The 16114-nt window shown below is 37.9% G+C and overlaps 3 protein-coding genes across 4 annotated transcripts; 1 reads left to right on the plus strand and 2 right to left on the minus strand.

Moving 5' to 3' along the window:
• The first annotated feature begins 1236 nt into the window (after positions 1-1236).
• LOC132154646 (eukaryotic translation initiation factor 4E type 2-like) lies at positions 1237-5130 on the plus strand. 2 transcript variants are annotated; one of them, XM_059563293.1, is made up of 8 exons: positions 1237-1376; positions 2507-2618; positions 2687-2821; positions 2954-3058; positions 3140-3292; positions 3535-3671; positions 3974-4069; positions 4179-5130. In XM_059563293.1, exons 1-7 carry the CDS (start codon positions 1357-1359, stop codon positions 4020-4022), a joined length of 711 nt encoding a protein of 236 aa, XP_059419276.1. In that variant the 5' UTR covers positions 1237-1356; the 3' UTR covers positions 4023-4069; positions 4179-5130. The 2 variants fall into 2 exon arrangements, with proteins under 2 accessions (XP_059419276.1, XP_059419275.1); XM_059563292.1 differs by lacking the exon at positions 1237-1376 and adding an exon at positions 1401-1794.
• Positions 5131-5761: 631 nt separating this feature from the next.
• On the minus strand, positions 5762-10186 carry LOC132154645 (phospholipid scramblase family member 5-like). The gene is made up of 8 exons (XM_059563291.1): positions 10033-10186; positions 8797-9067; positions 8013-8087; positions 7654-7846; positions 6810-6921; positions 6623-6722; positions 6450-6508; positions 5762-6370 (listed from the first exon to the last, which is right to left on the minus strand). The coding sequence occupies exons 1-8, from the start codon at positions 10033-10035 to the stop codon at positions 6344-6346; spliced, it is 840 nt and encodes a 279-aa protein (XP_059419274.1). The 5' UTR covers positions 10036-10186; the 3' UTR covers positions 5762-6343.
• LOC132154639 (acetylcholine receptor subunit gamma-like) lies at positions 10055-15817 on the minus strand. The gene is made up of 13 exons (XM_059563285.1): positions 15701-15817; positions 14655-14791; positions 14528-14572; positions 14317-14438; positions 14009-14164; positions 13806-13903; positions 12653-12853; positions 12233-12347; positions 11970-12084; positions 11601-11847; positions 11023-11156; positions 10271-10866; positions 10055-10189 (listed from the first exon to the last, which is right to left on the minus strand). Exons 1-12 carry the CDS (start codon positions 15762-15764, stop codon positions 10675-10677), a joined length of 1626 nt encoding a protein of 541 aa, XP_059419268.1. The 5' UTR covers positions 15765-15817; the 3' UTR covers positions 10055-10189; positions 10271-10674.
• Between the last annotated feature and the right edge of the window lie 297 nt (positions 15818-16114).

The raw sequence follows: 16114 nt of genomic DNA on the forward strand, positions 1-16114 counted from the left end.
GCTCTATTCCTCCTCGTGTTATTCCCTCTCTCTCCTTTTCTCTCCACAGATATCAACTTGGGCACAATAGCACCGTTAGTTTGCTTTGAATGGCTCTCACCTCTGGGCTGAACACAGCGCACTGTAAGTACAGGTTTCCTCTGTTTCTCCTTGTGTTACTCACTCTCTTTCCTTTCCTCTCCACAGGTATCAACTTAGACACAAAACACAGTTACTCTGCTTTGGATGGCTTTCACCTCTGGGCTGGACACAGCGTACCGTGCTGTCTCCGGAGATCTGAAGCACGCTCACAACATATACTGTACTGAACTAGGCCAGGACCAGCGATCTCCTTGTCCTCCCACGCCGAAGTGCGTGAAGGCGGGGGTTTATCTGACAGGACACACGGCAATACACAGCAGCCCACAGCAATATACAACACCACGTCAAAATTATAGGTTTTCACAGCACGAAGACTCACCCACCACACTCAGTGTACGGAAAGGACACCCGTCTTCCTTCACTTCGCTTGGTTCGGATCTGGCGATGGAATATGCGGCCTAGCTAGTGATGTCGTCGTTGCGACTACTTCAATAAGTATTCCTTCGGCTCTCCCACCACACTATATTAGGGGTAGGGCCACCCTCCTCCTCCTGGAGAGATCTACACAACGCCAGGTCAATATACAGGGCACTTTCGACTGGCTCTTAGTACTCACATCAATGCCACTTCCAATCCCCTTTTTCACGTCGTCTCAGTTCGCCGTATAATCTGTTCACTTCTCAACCTTTAAGGTTCGCGATGTCTTCACAATCATACAATTCCAGCCTGAGGGAGAGAGAGAGTTAGACAGCTACCAGCAGCGTACCAAGACGGGCACAACCCAGTGCTTCACACACACCAAAGAGAGCTTCCCAGACTGTGAAATAACTTGGCCTTAAGTACTGCCTTGTCCAGCGTATCCTCCAATCACCAACCGCTGTCCCTAACTAGGCACAGGTGCATCGAATTCCCTGATTTTCCTTCTTACGGCGCTACCGGAAGTTCCGGTGTTCTGTTTTTCCGGTCCGGGCGGAAACACTTCCGGGCGGAACCAAACTTCCCGAATTTTGGTTCCGCCCCTAAAGATCGTCACCTTGTGACATATACGTTAGCTATTCAACACAAAATGTTTATTAGACTAGGATAAGGTTATAATCTCTCCCATTTTTGTATACTGCAAAAAATACAAATATTCACCAAGTGTACAGCGTGCGCGTCACCCACCACGGGCGATGCGCGCGGCCGCCGCCACCACTAGCGCGCGCCGCCGTTGCTGCGGAATTGACGGGGCTGCCGTCGGCGCGAGAGCGGATACAGACACTCACCTAGAAAATAATGAACAACAAATTTGACGCGTGAGTAATCAAAACGACGCTGCACGTTAGCAGGGATTAGTCTTGCGTAAATGCAAATGTATGCGTTTCAAGCGTCTTTTTAACTTAGAGACCGTGAGAGAGAGGAAAGAGAGCGAGGGGGAAAAGAGGTGTGTCTAGAAGCTTTGGCATGGGCTGGGAGGTCACCATGTTTTAGTACATGATTGGACTCCTATAAGATTTTGTGAAGGATTGTGTTTTAATGCATGCGGTGAATGCAGCATGCAAATAACCACTTCTAGTCGCAGATCTGCATGCTCAGGGCCTCCAGGCCGAGGACGGATCACCGGGTTACGCGTGTGTGTGAGCAGCGGGGGTTAGGTGCTCTGCGACCCCGGCTCAAACTCTTCTCTGCAGCCAGCTGGAATGGCATGAGGCGGTGTAGGCTGGCTGTAAACACGTGAGGGGTTGTGCATAAGCGAAACACGCTATACTGTACATGGCACGTGAAAACGAAACTACCATAAAATCATCTGTTACATAAGCAGCGTAATTTATTATGTTTGCAAACTTCTCATGCGCAGCCATTGACCATTATAATCGCAGGGTCAAATAAGGTAGTGCAGTCCGTCTCTGCAAACTCTGACAGAGTCTTTCCTTTCGCTAATAAAGTCGAGTTTACAATTCTCAGAACCGTGGCTACAGTATGATTTTGGTATCAGAAAATTAATAACATGGTACTGAAAAAAAGTGTACATTATAAAGCCACTTGCATGACTTAATTTAATGTTTAATATATGTTGGCATATCTGAATTTTTAGCAACCATTACTCAGTTTTCAGTTTTTAACATAATAAAAATGAAAAATGAAAATTCAGCTTTGCCATCACAGGAATTAATTAGATTTTAAAATCTATTCAAATAGAAAACTTTGTAAAATTGTATAAATGTTTGACAATATTACAGTTTTTACTGTATTTTTAGTCAAATACATGCAGTCTTAGTGAGCAGAAGTTACTTATTGCATATATGAATGATCACACAATCACAAAAATGGTTTTATAGTTGCTTTATTTTTTTGTTGGAACCACTGCAATTATTATTGAAGCCACAGTTACTAAAAAATAACATATTGTGACTGAGTGGAATGAACCATTTTCTCTCTCTTTAAGCCTGAAAGATGATGACAGTGGAGATCACGACCAGGACAACTGCTCACCGAAAGATGGGGAGAAGGAAAAAAATGACGAAGAGGAGAAGGACTCAAACACTACCAAGAGAAAGGTACAGATAGATAGATAGGTCAAATGCTGTGGCTATACTGTATACTCTGAGCTGCTTTACTTGTGCAGGCGGTGGTCCCAGGAGCTGGTGAGCACCCTCTTCAGTACAACTACACGTTCTGGTATTCTCGTCGCACACCAGGACGACCAGCGAGCACACAGAGCTACGAACAGAACATTAAACAGATCGGCAGCTTTGCTTCGGTAACCTACAGACACAAACTCACATTGACATATTTATTCAGACTCACTTAATGAAGATTCAAACACAGGCACAGTGGGGGATGAAGTTTTAGTCACATGATTGACAGCTCAACAGCTGCCCTGTGTTTGTAGGTGGAGCAGTTCTGGCGTTTTTATAGTCACATGATCCGACCGGATGATCTGACTGGTCACAGCGATTTCCACCTGTTTAAGGAAGGAATCAAACCCATGTGGGAGGTGAGTTTTGTCAGATCACATGTACTGTATGAATGCTTCTTTATGCATGACAGATAATAGAATTGGGGTTGTTTTATGTAGGATGATGCTAATAAGAGCGGAGGTAAATGGATCATTCGGCTTCGTAAAGGCCTGGCGTCACGCTGCTGGGAAAATCTGATCTTGGCCATGCTAGGCGAGCAGTTCATGGTGGGCGAGGAGATCTGTGGGGCCGTTGTGTCCGTTCGCTTCCAGGTACTGTGATATTCATGCAATAAAGTTTGTATCTTGTATAGCATGCAAATAAAACCTACTATATTTGGTAAATATTATTTTTTATAAAATAGCATACAGTGTAGTTTGCAGTAAGCAGTACGGCAGTTTTTAATTTAGAACATAGACAGCATTTCACTCATTCTATGTTCATGAGTGGAGCTGTTACATTGTAAATAATAGTTTTTCTGTATAGTCATAAATATTTGTGCTTTTGTTTGAAGGAGGATATCATTTCTATCTGGAATAAGACCGCAAGTGATCAGGCCACCACTGCTCGCATTAGAGACACCTTACGCAGAGTTCTCAACCTGCCGCCCAATACCATTATGGAGTATAAAACACACACTGATAGCATCAAGTGAGTTATACAACAATACACTCATATATTTATGTGTATAGTCAAACAAAAATTTATTCAGACACCTTCAACATTTCACACTCAAGAGTTAAACTGTGTCAGAACAAATCCATCTTGATAAAGTCCGATCAGATCACTTTTTTTTTCAGTTTTATAGTCCACTGTATGAAGAATTTTTTGGGTATAATATATCACAGTTTACTTTATTTTGCTATCCTCGCTTACATAAATGAACTAAAGTGTCCTGCACCCACAGTGTTGATATAATATATAATGTTGTGTGTGTGTGTGTGATCTCTTAGAGCTTGGGAGGATTTCCATGGTCTAGTGAACGCAAGTGGAGGCCGCTAGTTTTTCATCTGAAGTGTGTGTGACAGGTATAAACTCTTGACTGACACGTAATCACTCACACTGGAGCTGCTCAGTTCTCTTTATGAGATACATGTAAGATTCATTCCCAACATGTTCATAACTGTATATAAGTACTACCTCTTTCTCCCCATCTAGATTGCCAAGTTAATTTTACCACCGAAGAGGACGTTTCCGAGGAATTTACCAGTTTTTAAAAGAAAAACGATCGGGACGCCATGAAAAGTGTCAGCATGACAAATGTTTACTATTGAAGATCATCTGTTTTTACAATCATCCAAACCCCACATCACCTGAAAACTCAGAGAAGAAGAAGAAGGAGGAACCAATTCATCAACATATGAACGAATGTTTTCCAGTCAGTCATTATTTGGTGGAGCTCTCAGAGGGACACAGCGGGACCACGTAGTTCAGCCACTGTGACGTGAACTAATGGCTGGGAACTGCCACAACAACACGCCCTTGTGTAGTACAGTCACATTAACTGAATTATCATCTGAATAACACCGTCTCATAAAGATGGTCTGAGAGGAAGACAGGTTACATTTAGGTCACAATATTTACCAATGAGGTTGCAGGATGATGAGGATATTTTACTATAGTGCAGTATTTTAGCTACAGTGTTGAGTTGTTTTAAAATAGAACTGTTGTACAAAAAAAAAATTATATTTCTAAATGTATTTGGAGAGCTCTATAATGGCTAACTTTTTATTTCTCCTGAGCTTAGAGAGTGTTAACCCAAAAGACAGTGCCCTATCAGGGATGGGTACCACGCTGCCTGATTCACTGTGCCTCCGGCAAAATCACTGATTTTCAAGATCGCTCAACATCCTGGCACTCCGCTGGAGGAGACCACACTGGAGATGCGACTCTTGGGTCTCCAAGCCCTGTTTTAGAAATGACTCGGATGTTATTCAGACATGCTAACTAACAAACACTGATCTGTTCATGGAGGCTGTGTATCAAAACCTCCCTTGAATTTCAGTGCTGGACAGTTGTTTTTGAGGTACATAAAAAAAAAGTGGAAAGGTTTTTAATTATGATTGATCATAGCAATAAATGTTGATTATGCATCTGCTGCTAATTTTCAGCTGTGGTGTGGCTCTGATTTGTTGGAAGTATTTCCATCTAATATGATTTGAAGAGCATGAGATATGTGTACAGCCCTGTCAATGCTACCTGGACTTCACATCTACGTATGATTCTGACCTCCGGAAATTTTTGCTTCTGAATGGGATCGAAGTCCTCCTTAACTATAAAGACACCTTACACAGAGTTCTCAACCTGCCTCCTAATACCATTATGAAGTATAAAACACTGGTATATACAGATAGCAATAAATGAGTTGTACAACACTCATATATTTATGTGTATACAGTCAAACCAAAATGTATTCAGACACCTTCACATTTCACACTCAAAAGAGTTAAACTGTCAGAACAAATTATTTCTTTTTTTTCAGTTTTACTGGTAGTACACTGTATGAATAATTTTGGGGTAAAATATTTCAGTTTACTTAACTGTGGAAAATATTCATCTAGTAAATTTCCTTTAAGAAACAGGACCTTAATCAAACTATGAAAGGCTGAATAGGCCATAAAAAAAATCTATAATTTCATTTATTTTTTTATTCTTTATTCATAATTTAACCTGTTTCTGGCCGTGAAAATAGTTGTGTTACTGTGGCTGGCATATAAACAATTATAAACTAATCCAACATGAAACTCTAGTAGACTACTTATAGACTACTGCATATACATATAAGCTTTCACTCTTTATCTCACAGTATGTTAATAATTCTTAGTTTTATGATCAAAGCTCTATAGTTTTTTACAAACATATGATGCAAGGTAATACAATGATGATTGAGAGATTGAGGACAAGTATTCTTTCCTAGATAGATAGATAGATAGGCCTTTCACTTGCTAAAAAAAGTCTGAACTATACTGTAGATTAAATGAGAGAAGGCATGTAGTAGTTTGTGTATCACAGGTTTTGACTGTGTTAATTGTTTAGTGGCCTAATTTGTGTATCAAATATGATAAAGCTGTATAGGTTAAATATGTACTTCAATTTAGTGTGCAAATGTTCAGGTGTAGAGTGGCTTTGTATGAAGAGTCATGATCTTCACAACAGCTCAAATGTAGGTAGCTCAGAAGAGCATCACCAATGCCGGTTCCTTATAGTTGTCATAGAAACATGATGCAGTGTTCCATCTTGTCACCAGAGTTCTATATTGTTGGTTTCACACCTCACTTCTGAGCTGATGCTAGCAGGCGAAGCTGATGTCTTTCATGTCCTACTTAGCTCATCTCAAAAAACATATGATTCTGCAAAAAGAAAGAGATAAATGATAAATCTGTTACATATTAATAAAATACCAGCATCTGTGTGTGGTTGGCAACTCACCAGCAGGAAGACAGCAGCTATTAACAGCACTTTGGTGTTCAATTTCATTCCTTGAGGTACTGAGAGAGAAAGAGATGTTCAAAATAGTCACACTACAATATATCACTCTAGCATATATATATATATATGTATACACATATATACTTGATATGAATGTGTATACAAATTTTTACCATCCAGTCCAAAATATTCATGATCCATGTTACATTCCTCATTATATCCAGGCCACCTTTTCCATATGCACCCAATATTCTCACCAATACTGGAAACCACCTGATGCCCCCAATACATGAGAATAATTAGAAGAGAGTACAATTAGAGCTGCATGTAAAAGGTGGATGATATGAATGGGTTTTTGACCTGCAGCTCCTGCTCTGAGAGGCAGCGTGTATTGCAACAGGAGCCCTGGATCCTCACAGCTGAGATGCCCTCGGAGTCACAGACCTCGAAATACGGCGTGAACATGCTCCACCTGTTAAAAACCTCAAGGCTTATAACAGTCTTAAATCAGTGGATTTGGTTTTAGAAGTTTGGATAAGAAGAGTTTTTTTCTGAACCTAGTGAATGTTCATTTGTGTGTGACTGATATTATTTTAGCTTGATATGACCTGATGCTGAAAGGCAACAAACAAACACGGCATGGTCTTTGTTCATGGCTGTCCTGAGAAGGAGGTCATGTTGATGGTTTCATCTCAGAACATTCACCACATCTCTCCCTATTCAGGCTGAGAGAGGTTACTGGAGGGTTTTTGTTGGGTGCAGTTAGTAGAAACACAATGATGACCTTATCTGACAGAACAGTTGGCATCATGATGAAACATGATGTGGATGGCTCTGTCTGCATAATAGGTTTACAGTACAGGAGATTACATCACCATTATACAAGAGTTAGAGTTAATTTGATTGGACCAGAGCAATGATACAGTAGTTAACTAAAATTAAAACCAATAATGAAAACCAATCAAATTAAAACCATATAGTATCTCAGTGATACTAAAATAACACTGGATCTGAAACGCATGCTGATATTTTATTATAACACTAGGATGTTTGCATCTGTATATTCAAGTGCCTTAAATATCACGCTAATTGTTTTGCATGTCAATCACATGGCTTTTTCTTGTCTTTAAGTGTCTGATTCTTGCAGTGTGGATTAATATTCCAGCTGCATGAGAGTGAGATCTGGTTTGCTGTTGATCTCTACCTTTGGTGAACTGTCCCAATAAGCTCTCTCTCTGGTGTGTAGGCCCTTATTTCCATCAGGCAGCAACCGAGCCAGCAAATCTCTGCTCTCAGGGGCCTCTCAAACAGGAAAACGCACTCTGCATCCTTATCAAAGCCTCGTAGTGAACAGGCTCGAGCTGGACCGCAGCATTGCATACACATGCATGCGCTCTCTAACAAAGACGCAACACAGAAAGAGGTTTTGTGACATATCAGTTGTGCTCAAAGTTTATATGTGGCTGCATGTTTTGGTGGCTTTGACAATGCAAATGACATCATCTTAAAGAGTGGCACACAATATCATCATTTAGCACATACAGTAGACTATTTCATATTTACCTTCCACAGCCACAAAGAGCTGGTCCCCGGTTTCAGTGGAGATGCTGTATGTTCTCCGGGCTACACACTGTGGACCTGAGACATCACACAAATATAAACCTTTATTAAACCTTACCATATTATATTAATTTATATACTGTGAGTATCTCAAACCAAGTCCAAGCTGTTTTACCTTTTATAAATATGCATTTAAAATTGTAATTATTATCATTTACTTATTTAGTTATTTACTTTAAATCATTATTTATTAATTATTTTATTAGTAGTATTTAATCCATTCTTATATAATGATTGGTGCTCAGGAAACATTTCTTATTATTATCAGTGTTAAAAATGATTGTGCTGCTTAATGCTTTTTGTGGTAATATTTCTCTATTGTTATTGGTTGATGCGTAGAATGTTCAAAAGAAAAGTATAGAAATCTTTTGTAAAATTATAAATGTATTTACTGTCACTTTTAATAAATTGCATCCTTGCTGAATAAAAGTATTAATTACTTTTTTTTTTAAAGGACTGACCATGCACTTTTGAACCGTATAGTACATTTTAAATTATCTTAATTATCTTTTTTCAAAGCCAATCAGTGTCTGTCTTTTGAATATTTTTTTTTTAGTTTGAAGAGTTAATAATAATAATTTTTGTTAAGTCACCTTTAAAGTTGTTCTTTCCAATACAAGTATTTTTCCTAAGAAAAATAGTCTATTAAACTGATTTGTAATATGACAATTTATGTTTTTTATAAAATTGTATGTATATATATTTATTTTATAAATGTTTTATTCACCTTGCAGTTCTGGTCTGGCAGTAATATGAAGTCTTGTGACTGTTCTCAGAACAGACAGTTTTCCCAGTCTTTTACTGTCATTGTCTGTCTCTTTCCATCTAGGTCCTCCGTCCTGTCCTCTTGTCCTGCTAGTATCCCGGAGCACAGGAGTGAGGTCCTGCGTGTCTGTAGTAGGTCTAATCTGCCTGTGGAAAGCTCTGAAGAGCATGTCAATATGTTTCTCCCTTTCCAGACCAAAAGGAAGAGGCTGAGTGGTCACAGATGGGGAGGCCTGGTTGGAAGAGAGAGAAAACACAGGAGGTAAAATCATGGCATGTGAAAGCCAAAGTAAATATTTGTCAAATGTCACTGAAAATCAGTGTGAACGGTCTTCTGCAACCCATTTCATTTTCTCATAAAACAGGATATTCAATATGACAAAAGTAGAGGAGGGGTCAGAATGTAGAACGTCTAAATGTGAGTTTACTAAAACAATGCTTAAATTACCACTTTGAATAAAAAGAAAAAATATATAAATGTAATATAAAAAAGATTAAAAGAAAATTTGTATACACTATAAAACCAGAATAAATGAGTATAAAAAGTAATAAAAGTATTTTTATTAATTTTTTTTTAAATAATTTATCTTTGCAAAAAGTGTTTTATAACTGTAATATAACTTATAATCTTTTCATATAATACCCATAAAATAATATAAAAACAATGCCTAAAATTAATAATGAATACATTACTAAATATTTTTTAATTGTATTTAAGAAACAATTTACTTATTAATTTTATACATTATTTACTATTATTCATATTTTTTAATAACACAAAAATCTATATATTATTGCATATGCTAATTATTTAAAAGATATATTAATATTAAAATTAAGACTTTTACATAACAAAAATAAATCTAAATAAAATAAATAAACAAGGCCATTTTTGATTCTAATAAGTTTTTTTTTCTTTTTGTGAGAAAGCTTTTCTAGAAACCGTTAAAAATAGCAACAAATTAAAGAAAAGGGCAAAATTAAATAATAACTGAAATATTGAATCTTTAGTCTTTTCTGCATCATTCGACTCTAGATGCACTCTCTTTTTTCTTTTCTTTTTTTGAAAGCTTGTCATTAAGCCATAATTTGTTGAATAACTATGCTTACTATACATAATTTGTTGTGTAAAGACACTTTATGACATGAATCAATACCAATTCAGCTGCTAAATAGACACATCAACAACATATCTTACCATTTCAGTTCCTGAGGTCTTTGTGGCTGCTGGGCAGGTGCAGAAGTGACGGGATAAGGGTTTCCTTTACTGAGAAGCTTCAAATACTGTGTTAGTAGTTGTAATTCTACTCCTACACTGAACACCCACCTCCTGCCCTGCTCTCTCCTTCCCGGATCTGGTCTTTGTCAGACAGAAAAGTACCAGTCAGCCATGTAATTAAGATCCTCCTCAAGTTAGTGGGGGGTAGAGGACTAACCTGAAACAATTCATTTGATTTCATGCAGAAGATCATCATTTACATGTAGAAATTTACCATTTTTATTTTCAGCAAAGCATCAACTGTTGAATCACTACACAGAATTAAAGTTGATAAAGAAATTGACAGGCAATAACAAGCAAATAATATGACATTCATATTTATCAACATCTCATCAAAGCCAATTCAAGTTTCAAATGACTTCGGAACCAACCAGCTCTCTTCTCTGGAGACCTTCGATCACTTTTGTAAACATGAAGCACTTCTAAACTGAAGTGCTGAGAGCTCCTTTGCCATAGCTTAGAACAATCTGATGGCTTTTTGTCTCCAGAGTATCCTCAAGAAAGTCCTCTATACTTCTGCTGGAGTTTCTCTGAGTCTATCATTTGGTTTTTAACTTGCATTCAGCCTGTGATGTCTCCAGATGAGATTTCAGGCAGGTATTTTTTTGGGTCTCCAGGGAAGGGCTGAGACGGGGCCTGGTTGAAATGTCCCATCAGGAAGATTCCGATGGTGCCCAATATAAACAGTAGCGCCATGACGATGAAGCACATCCTGTCAATCACCCTGGCAACCAGAAACCATTCTTCATTTTCCTGCAGAGTGAGAAGAAAGGATGACTGGAATTTAGACGTCAACACTAGTTTTTCAGGGATTGGTAAGTTAAGCCCAAACACAAACATCCACTGTTCTTGTGTAAATAAGAGACACTTTCAGCCTCATGTTTGGAGAATTCTGGAACAGCCACTTACACTTTGAAAGTCATTTTGGTGCTTGGCACTTTCAGCAATGTGTTTACAGGAAGACACACACTGCTGCACTTCTGATGAAGCTGAAGCCAAACTGGATTCTAGATCCTGTGCTGTGTTCCCTCCCAGACCATTTTCTGAAGTCAGACCACAAAAGAGCTAATTAAAGGCCAGAAACCATATGGCAAAATAAATAAATAAATAAATGTATTTTATTTTAAATATTTACTTTAATAAACGTATACTGTTACTTCAATTTAATGCATACTTTCTGAACAAAAACATTAATTTCTTAAATGTAAAAATGTACATTTTTAAACATTCATTTGTGTTCCTGTGGCTTAAGTAGAGCATTGCATTAGCAGCGCAAGGTTGTGGGTTCAATTCCCAGTAAACACATGTTAGGTAAAAAATGTTAGACTGAATGCACTGTAAGTCGCTTTGGATAAAAGCATCTGCTAAATGCATTAATTTAATTTTTTATTTAAGAAAAATAATAAACATTTTATTTAAAAAAAATCTTACTGACCCCAAACTTTTGAATAGTAGTGTATATAATTTGTTCAGAGTTGTTAACTCACGTATTTTCTCTAAAGTGTTCTTCAGCAGCCCCTTTCTCTCCTTCAGTCGACTGAACATCAGCTCTGAGCGTGCTGTTCTGAACATGTATTCATCAGCCTTTGCTATTAATCCCAAAGAGCTTCGTCTCCTGCGGCGAAGTGGAGTGCCGTTGCCCAGGGCAAACATTTTAAAATCCCCTTCCTCCTGCTCAGGTGTCCAGCGCTGCATCGTCATCCTCAGCAGACGAGGGAGGATATTCAGAAAGACCTGAGTAGCCCCAAAATGGAGGGAAAAGCGATTATGTAGCTTCATGTATAATAATAACTTTTTCATTATGTCTTTATGGATTGGACTAAAAGCATAAAGATGGTTAGATCGTTCTGTTGTACCTTTCTGATGTTGTTGCTCATGGGGTGGGTGTTTGGAGTTCGCAGAGAAACATTCAACACCACGACACAGTTCATCACAGTTATTGTGGTCACCGACATCACAAACATCAGATACCTGCCAAAAGAACACAAATTTCTCTAGATAATGTGTGCTGGAACACACACTAGTGTATATACTGTTTATCTTATGTTGCACACATTGAATACAAGTTTATCAGAAACTGCTGAAAAGGTGTGATGAGTGAATAAAAACGCAGACTCACTTTCCGATGAGAGGAACAGCTTGGGAAGTTTCTGGCACTTTCTTGGCAATAAGGAACAGGAAGACAGTCTGACCGAGCAGGATTGCAATGGTCATAGTACATTTCTGTCCTCCAGCTATTATACACAAACAAGCAATTCAACATACTGATCACAAATATGCTTATGAACTGAATGATAACGTCTCCTGATTTGTTAGGTTAAAGTCTTACTGTAAAAATGAATCATTCACTTCATGTTGATTATCATGAAGCAAATTAGTTCATGTTAAAGCCATCTGCTGTCAATGGTTTTGGATGACATTATTAGCCATGCCATGTTTAATCCCCCCCCCCCCCCCAAAAAACTTTCTGCAATTGTAAGAACTCGCTGAAATAGAAGCTGTGCATTGTGACACCTGTTAGCATCCACTGGAGTCTGACCTTTGGCCGGCAGGAAGTAGACAAGTAACACAAGGGATGAGAAGAGGACACAGGGCACGATGATATTGATGATGTAGAACAGAGGTTTTCTCTGGATGATGAGGAAGAAGATGATCTCCTGGTACTCCAACTCATCTGGGCTGTATCGCTTGTTCACAACCTTCTTAGCAGGGCGGTGCTTAATAATCCATTCCCCATTCTCTGACCAATCAGGGCACAGGAAAAAATGATCATTAGTGGTGTCGACTGAGACAAACACTACTCTACTACTCTAAGGGATAAGGGATAAGGATATGAACAAAACCCTATCTTACAATATTAAACTTTGTCGTTTTGTATAATTGAAGGATAAAACTTTAGATTGTGAGGTTTGCTGAGTAGATTGTGCAATTGTATTTATAATGGGTCAAAACCCCTTAAACTCAGTAAACCAGTTTAAGGGTGGGATTATAGACCAGTTTTAAGTTTTTTATTATTATTATTATTATTATTATTTTTTTACCTGTTATAAATACAATTACATAAAAAGTAAGCATCACAATTTGAAGTTTTATCCATAAATTATACGAAATGGTTCACATGCCAAAGAATCCAGAAGGGAGAATATCCAGAATTCAGACATTAATTTTTTTAAGTTAAAATGTGATATTACTTTAATTGTATATTTGTTTGTATTGTTTGATAAAATTGGCACACACAAAAAAAGAGAGAACTGTTGCAACCACCCAAAACAACAATTGATGGTAAAAAACAAACAAACAAAAAAACAGTCAGGTAAAAAATATTTTTATAGCGCTTATCACAATACACATCGTTTCTGAGCAGCTTTACAGAAAATCATGATGTTAATGTTTATAGTAGATTAATATCTTAATGCCTTATAGTTGCATATATCAGGGCAATAGTATAGCTGATATATGAGATATGTTTTAGTATTCATCACCCTACATGAGTATACCCAACCTTTAATAAAAGCTGTATATAGTTATGTTTTGTCACAAAAATAAAATAAAAATTATTCAGGCAGTTGAAGCGTATCGCTCATACACGATGCAACACAACTGCACCTTCTGGCATGGATAGCCTGTTGATTGTAACAACTAAATTTTACTTGATGGCAAAAAAAAAAAACATGCTATAGGAGGTTTAGTACCAGTAAAAGCTTCTGGATCAATTTCAATCCACTCCATAGTGACATTGTCCTCGTCTGACAGCATCAGTTTGATTTCATTGGCATTGTACGTCTCTGATCTGCCAAAGCAACCAGAGTGAAAGCCAGAATAAAGCAACTTGTTCTGTTTCTATGTAAGCTATTTCCACCACTCAAGACTGTCAAGACAGACGGATCAGCCCTACCTGAACACCATGCTGCAGTTCTGCCAGTCAAAAGGGAAGTAGTTGACCTTGATGGCACAAGAGCTTTGGTAGATGGCAGGGGGCAACCAGACCACACTACCGTCAGGATCTATCAGAGCGTTAGTGTAGAGCGCCACCTCAAAACGTCCATCCACACTTCACACAGAAACAGGTATTTACAGGTCACATTTGATGGTCTAAAATACTCAAAATTGCAAATATGTTTCAGAATAGATACTTTCATAATTAAAAACTACAACAAAGTTGAAGATACAGTGAGATGATGGATTTTTACTACAGTCTCTCACTTGTTCTCCAGGCCGATGTCGGGCAGCCAGATAGCTTTAGAGGGAAGACGCATACGTGTTATGTTCTCATAGACCTCAAACCCTGTCCTGTTGGCCCAGCGGAGTCGATAATCATGCCATTTCTGGAAAGAGAGAGAGAGAAAGAAAGGTATTTTGCTCTGAAATCACTGCTTAATTTACTGTACATATACAGAGATGTTATTACTCTTACCATCTCAATCCAAACACAGGTGCTGAGGGTCTCTTCTTTCTCATTCTGAACATGAAAAAAGGATGACAAACCAGTCACATATTTCACATAGATTTACCTTGTGTATACACACACATGCAGAATTTACCAGAGAAATGAGGTTGGTGAGGGTCATCTTGATCTTCACATCAGTGATGTCACCATAGTTCTCCATAGGTCGAATGTTCTTGTTGTATCCCACCATTAGATCTCTGTGCAGAGATCCTTCTAGATTACAGATCACATCTGAAACACACAGGATGTCAATCTAACCCCTCATTTTATTATTCCTCAAAAAATAAAATAATAATAAATAATAATAATAATAATCATTTGTTCACTTTTATTTTAATTGAGGAAAGCTCTTCCACACATTTAGTTAAGGTCATTTGAAAAGTATAATGTTTTGTTGAATATCACTACAAACAACAACAGCTGTTCACTGTAAAAAAAAATGATTGCTGCAATTTGTACAGAAATGGGAAGACCCAAAAATGATGTCATTAATTAACTAAAAATATTGCATTTAATTAATTTCTATAAAATTGAATTCAGTTCTGTGAAAAGTGCATTTTTTTTTTTGGATTTTCCAGTGGATTTTCATCTTTTCATTTCATGTTTTCATTTTTGGTCTTGCACCAGTTGAAGATGATTTGGATGTATGTATTCCCCCCTCTTCTATTATGTATTGTAATGAAATTGTATTGTACATACATGTATTAAGCATGACTTATGTGTCCAAATACCAGCTGGGCCCTGGGAATTTTTTTTGTCTCTTTGTTCTTCCAAATTTTTTTGAGAATAGTCTTCATGCTGAACTTTAGTCTTGGTTGGTTTGTGTACACACACATTACATCTTTACAATTAAAATAATCTCTTTATTACTAAATATATATATTTATGTAATTATGTAATGCTCGTGTAAATCAACAAAGATTTAACACCCTATTTCCCGCCCTCTTTGCTGACACTCAGTTCTCTAGCTTTAACACTTTATAAAGGCAGAGTGTGAACATGTAAAAACCAGTGGTTTCATGAAGAATTTGTCCACTAGACCGAACCCATGCTGAATCACTGAAAACTTCACAAGGTCTTAATCCATGCAACTTTGTGCATAACAAACCCCTCAGAACTCAGAAGAACACACCATATTACCTGAGAATAAGAGTGATAGAAGGCTCCATAACCAGACGGTTTTTGAGGAAGAGATCAGTTCCATGTCTAAAATCCTCAGAGCAGCATTAGTGGAGAATGGCTCTCCAGCTGTGTGTGTGTGTGAGGGAAACACAGTTGTTTAGGAACGGGAAGGGTTACAGGAAAAATAGGTGTGGTTCCAAACTTGAATCCTCATTGTTATTTTCAGAAAGTCCACAGAGTCTGTACCCATACAGTTCCTCACATTTTCAGCTGTCACTATACACACATGCATGTGCGCGCACACACATAGCAAAGACCTCAAAGCGAGGTCACTGGAGCTAGAAGTTTTCTCTCTCTCTGATTTTTCTCTGATGTCAAGCAGAGAGATAAGGTTACAGTATTTCCCACAAGTCAGTGCACAGATGGTGTCCC

The sequence above is a fragment of the Carassius carassius genome, chromosome 12 (assembly GCF_963082965.1).
Source record: "Carassius carassius chromosome 12, fCarCar2.1, whole genome shotgun sequence".
Classification (NCBI taxonomy): domain Eukaryota; kingdom Metazoa; phylum Chordata; class Actinopteri; order Cypriniformes; family Cyprinidae; genus Carassius; species Carassius carassius.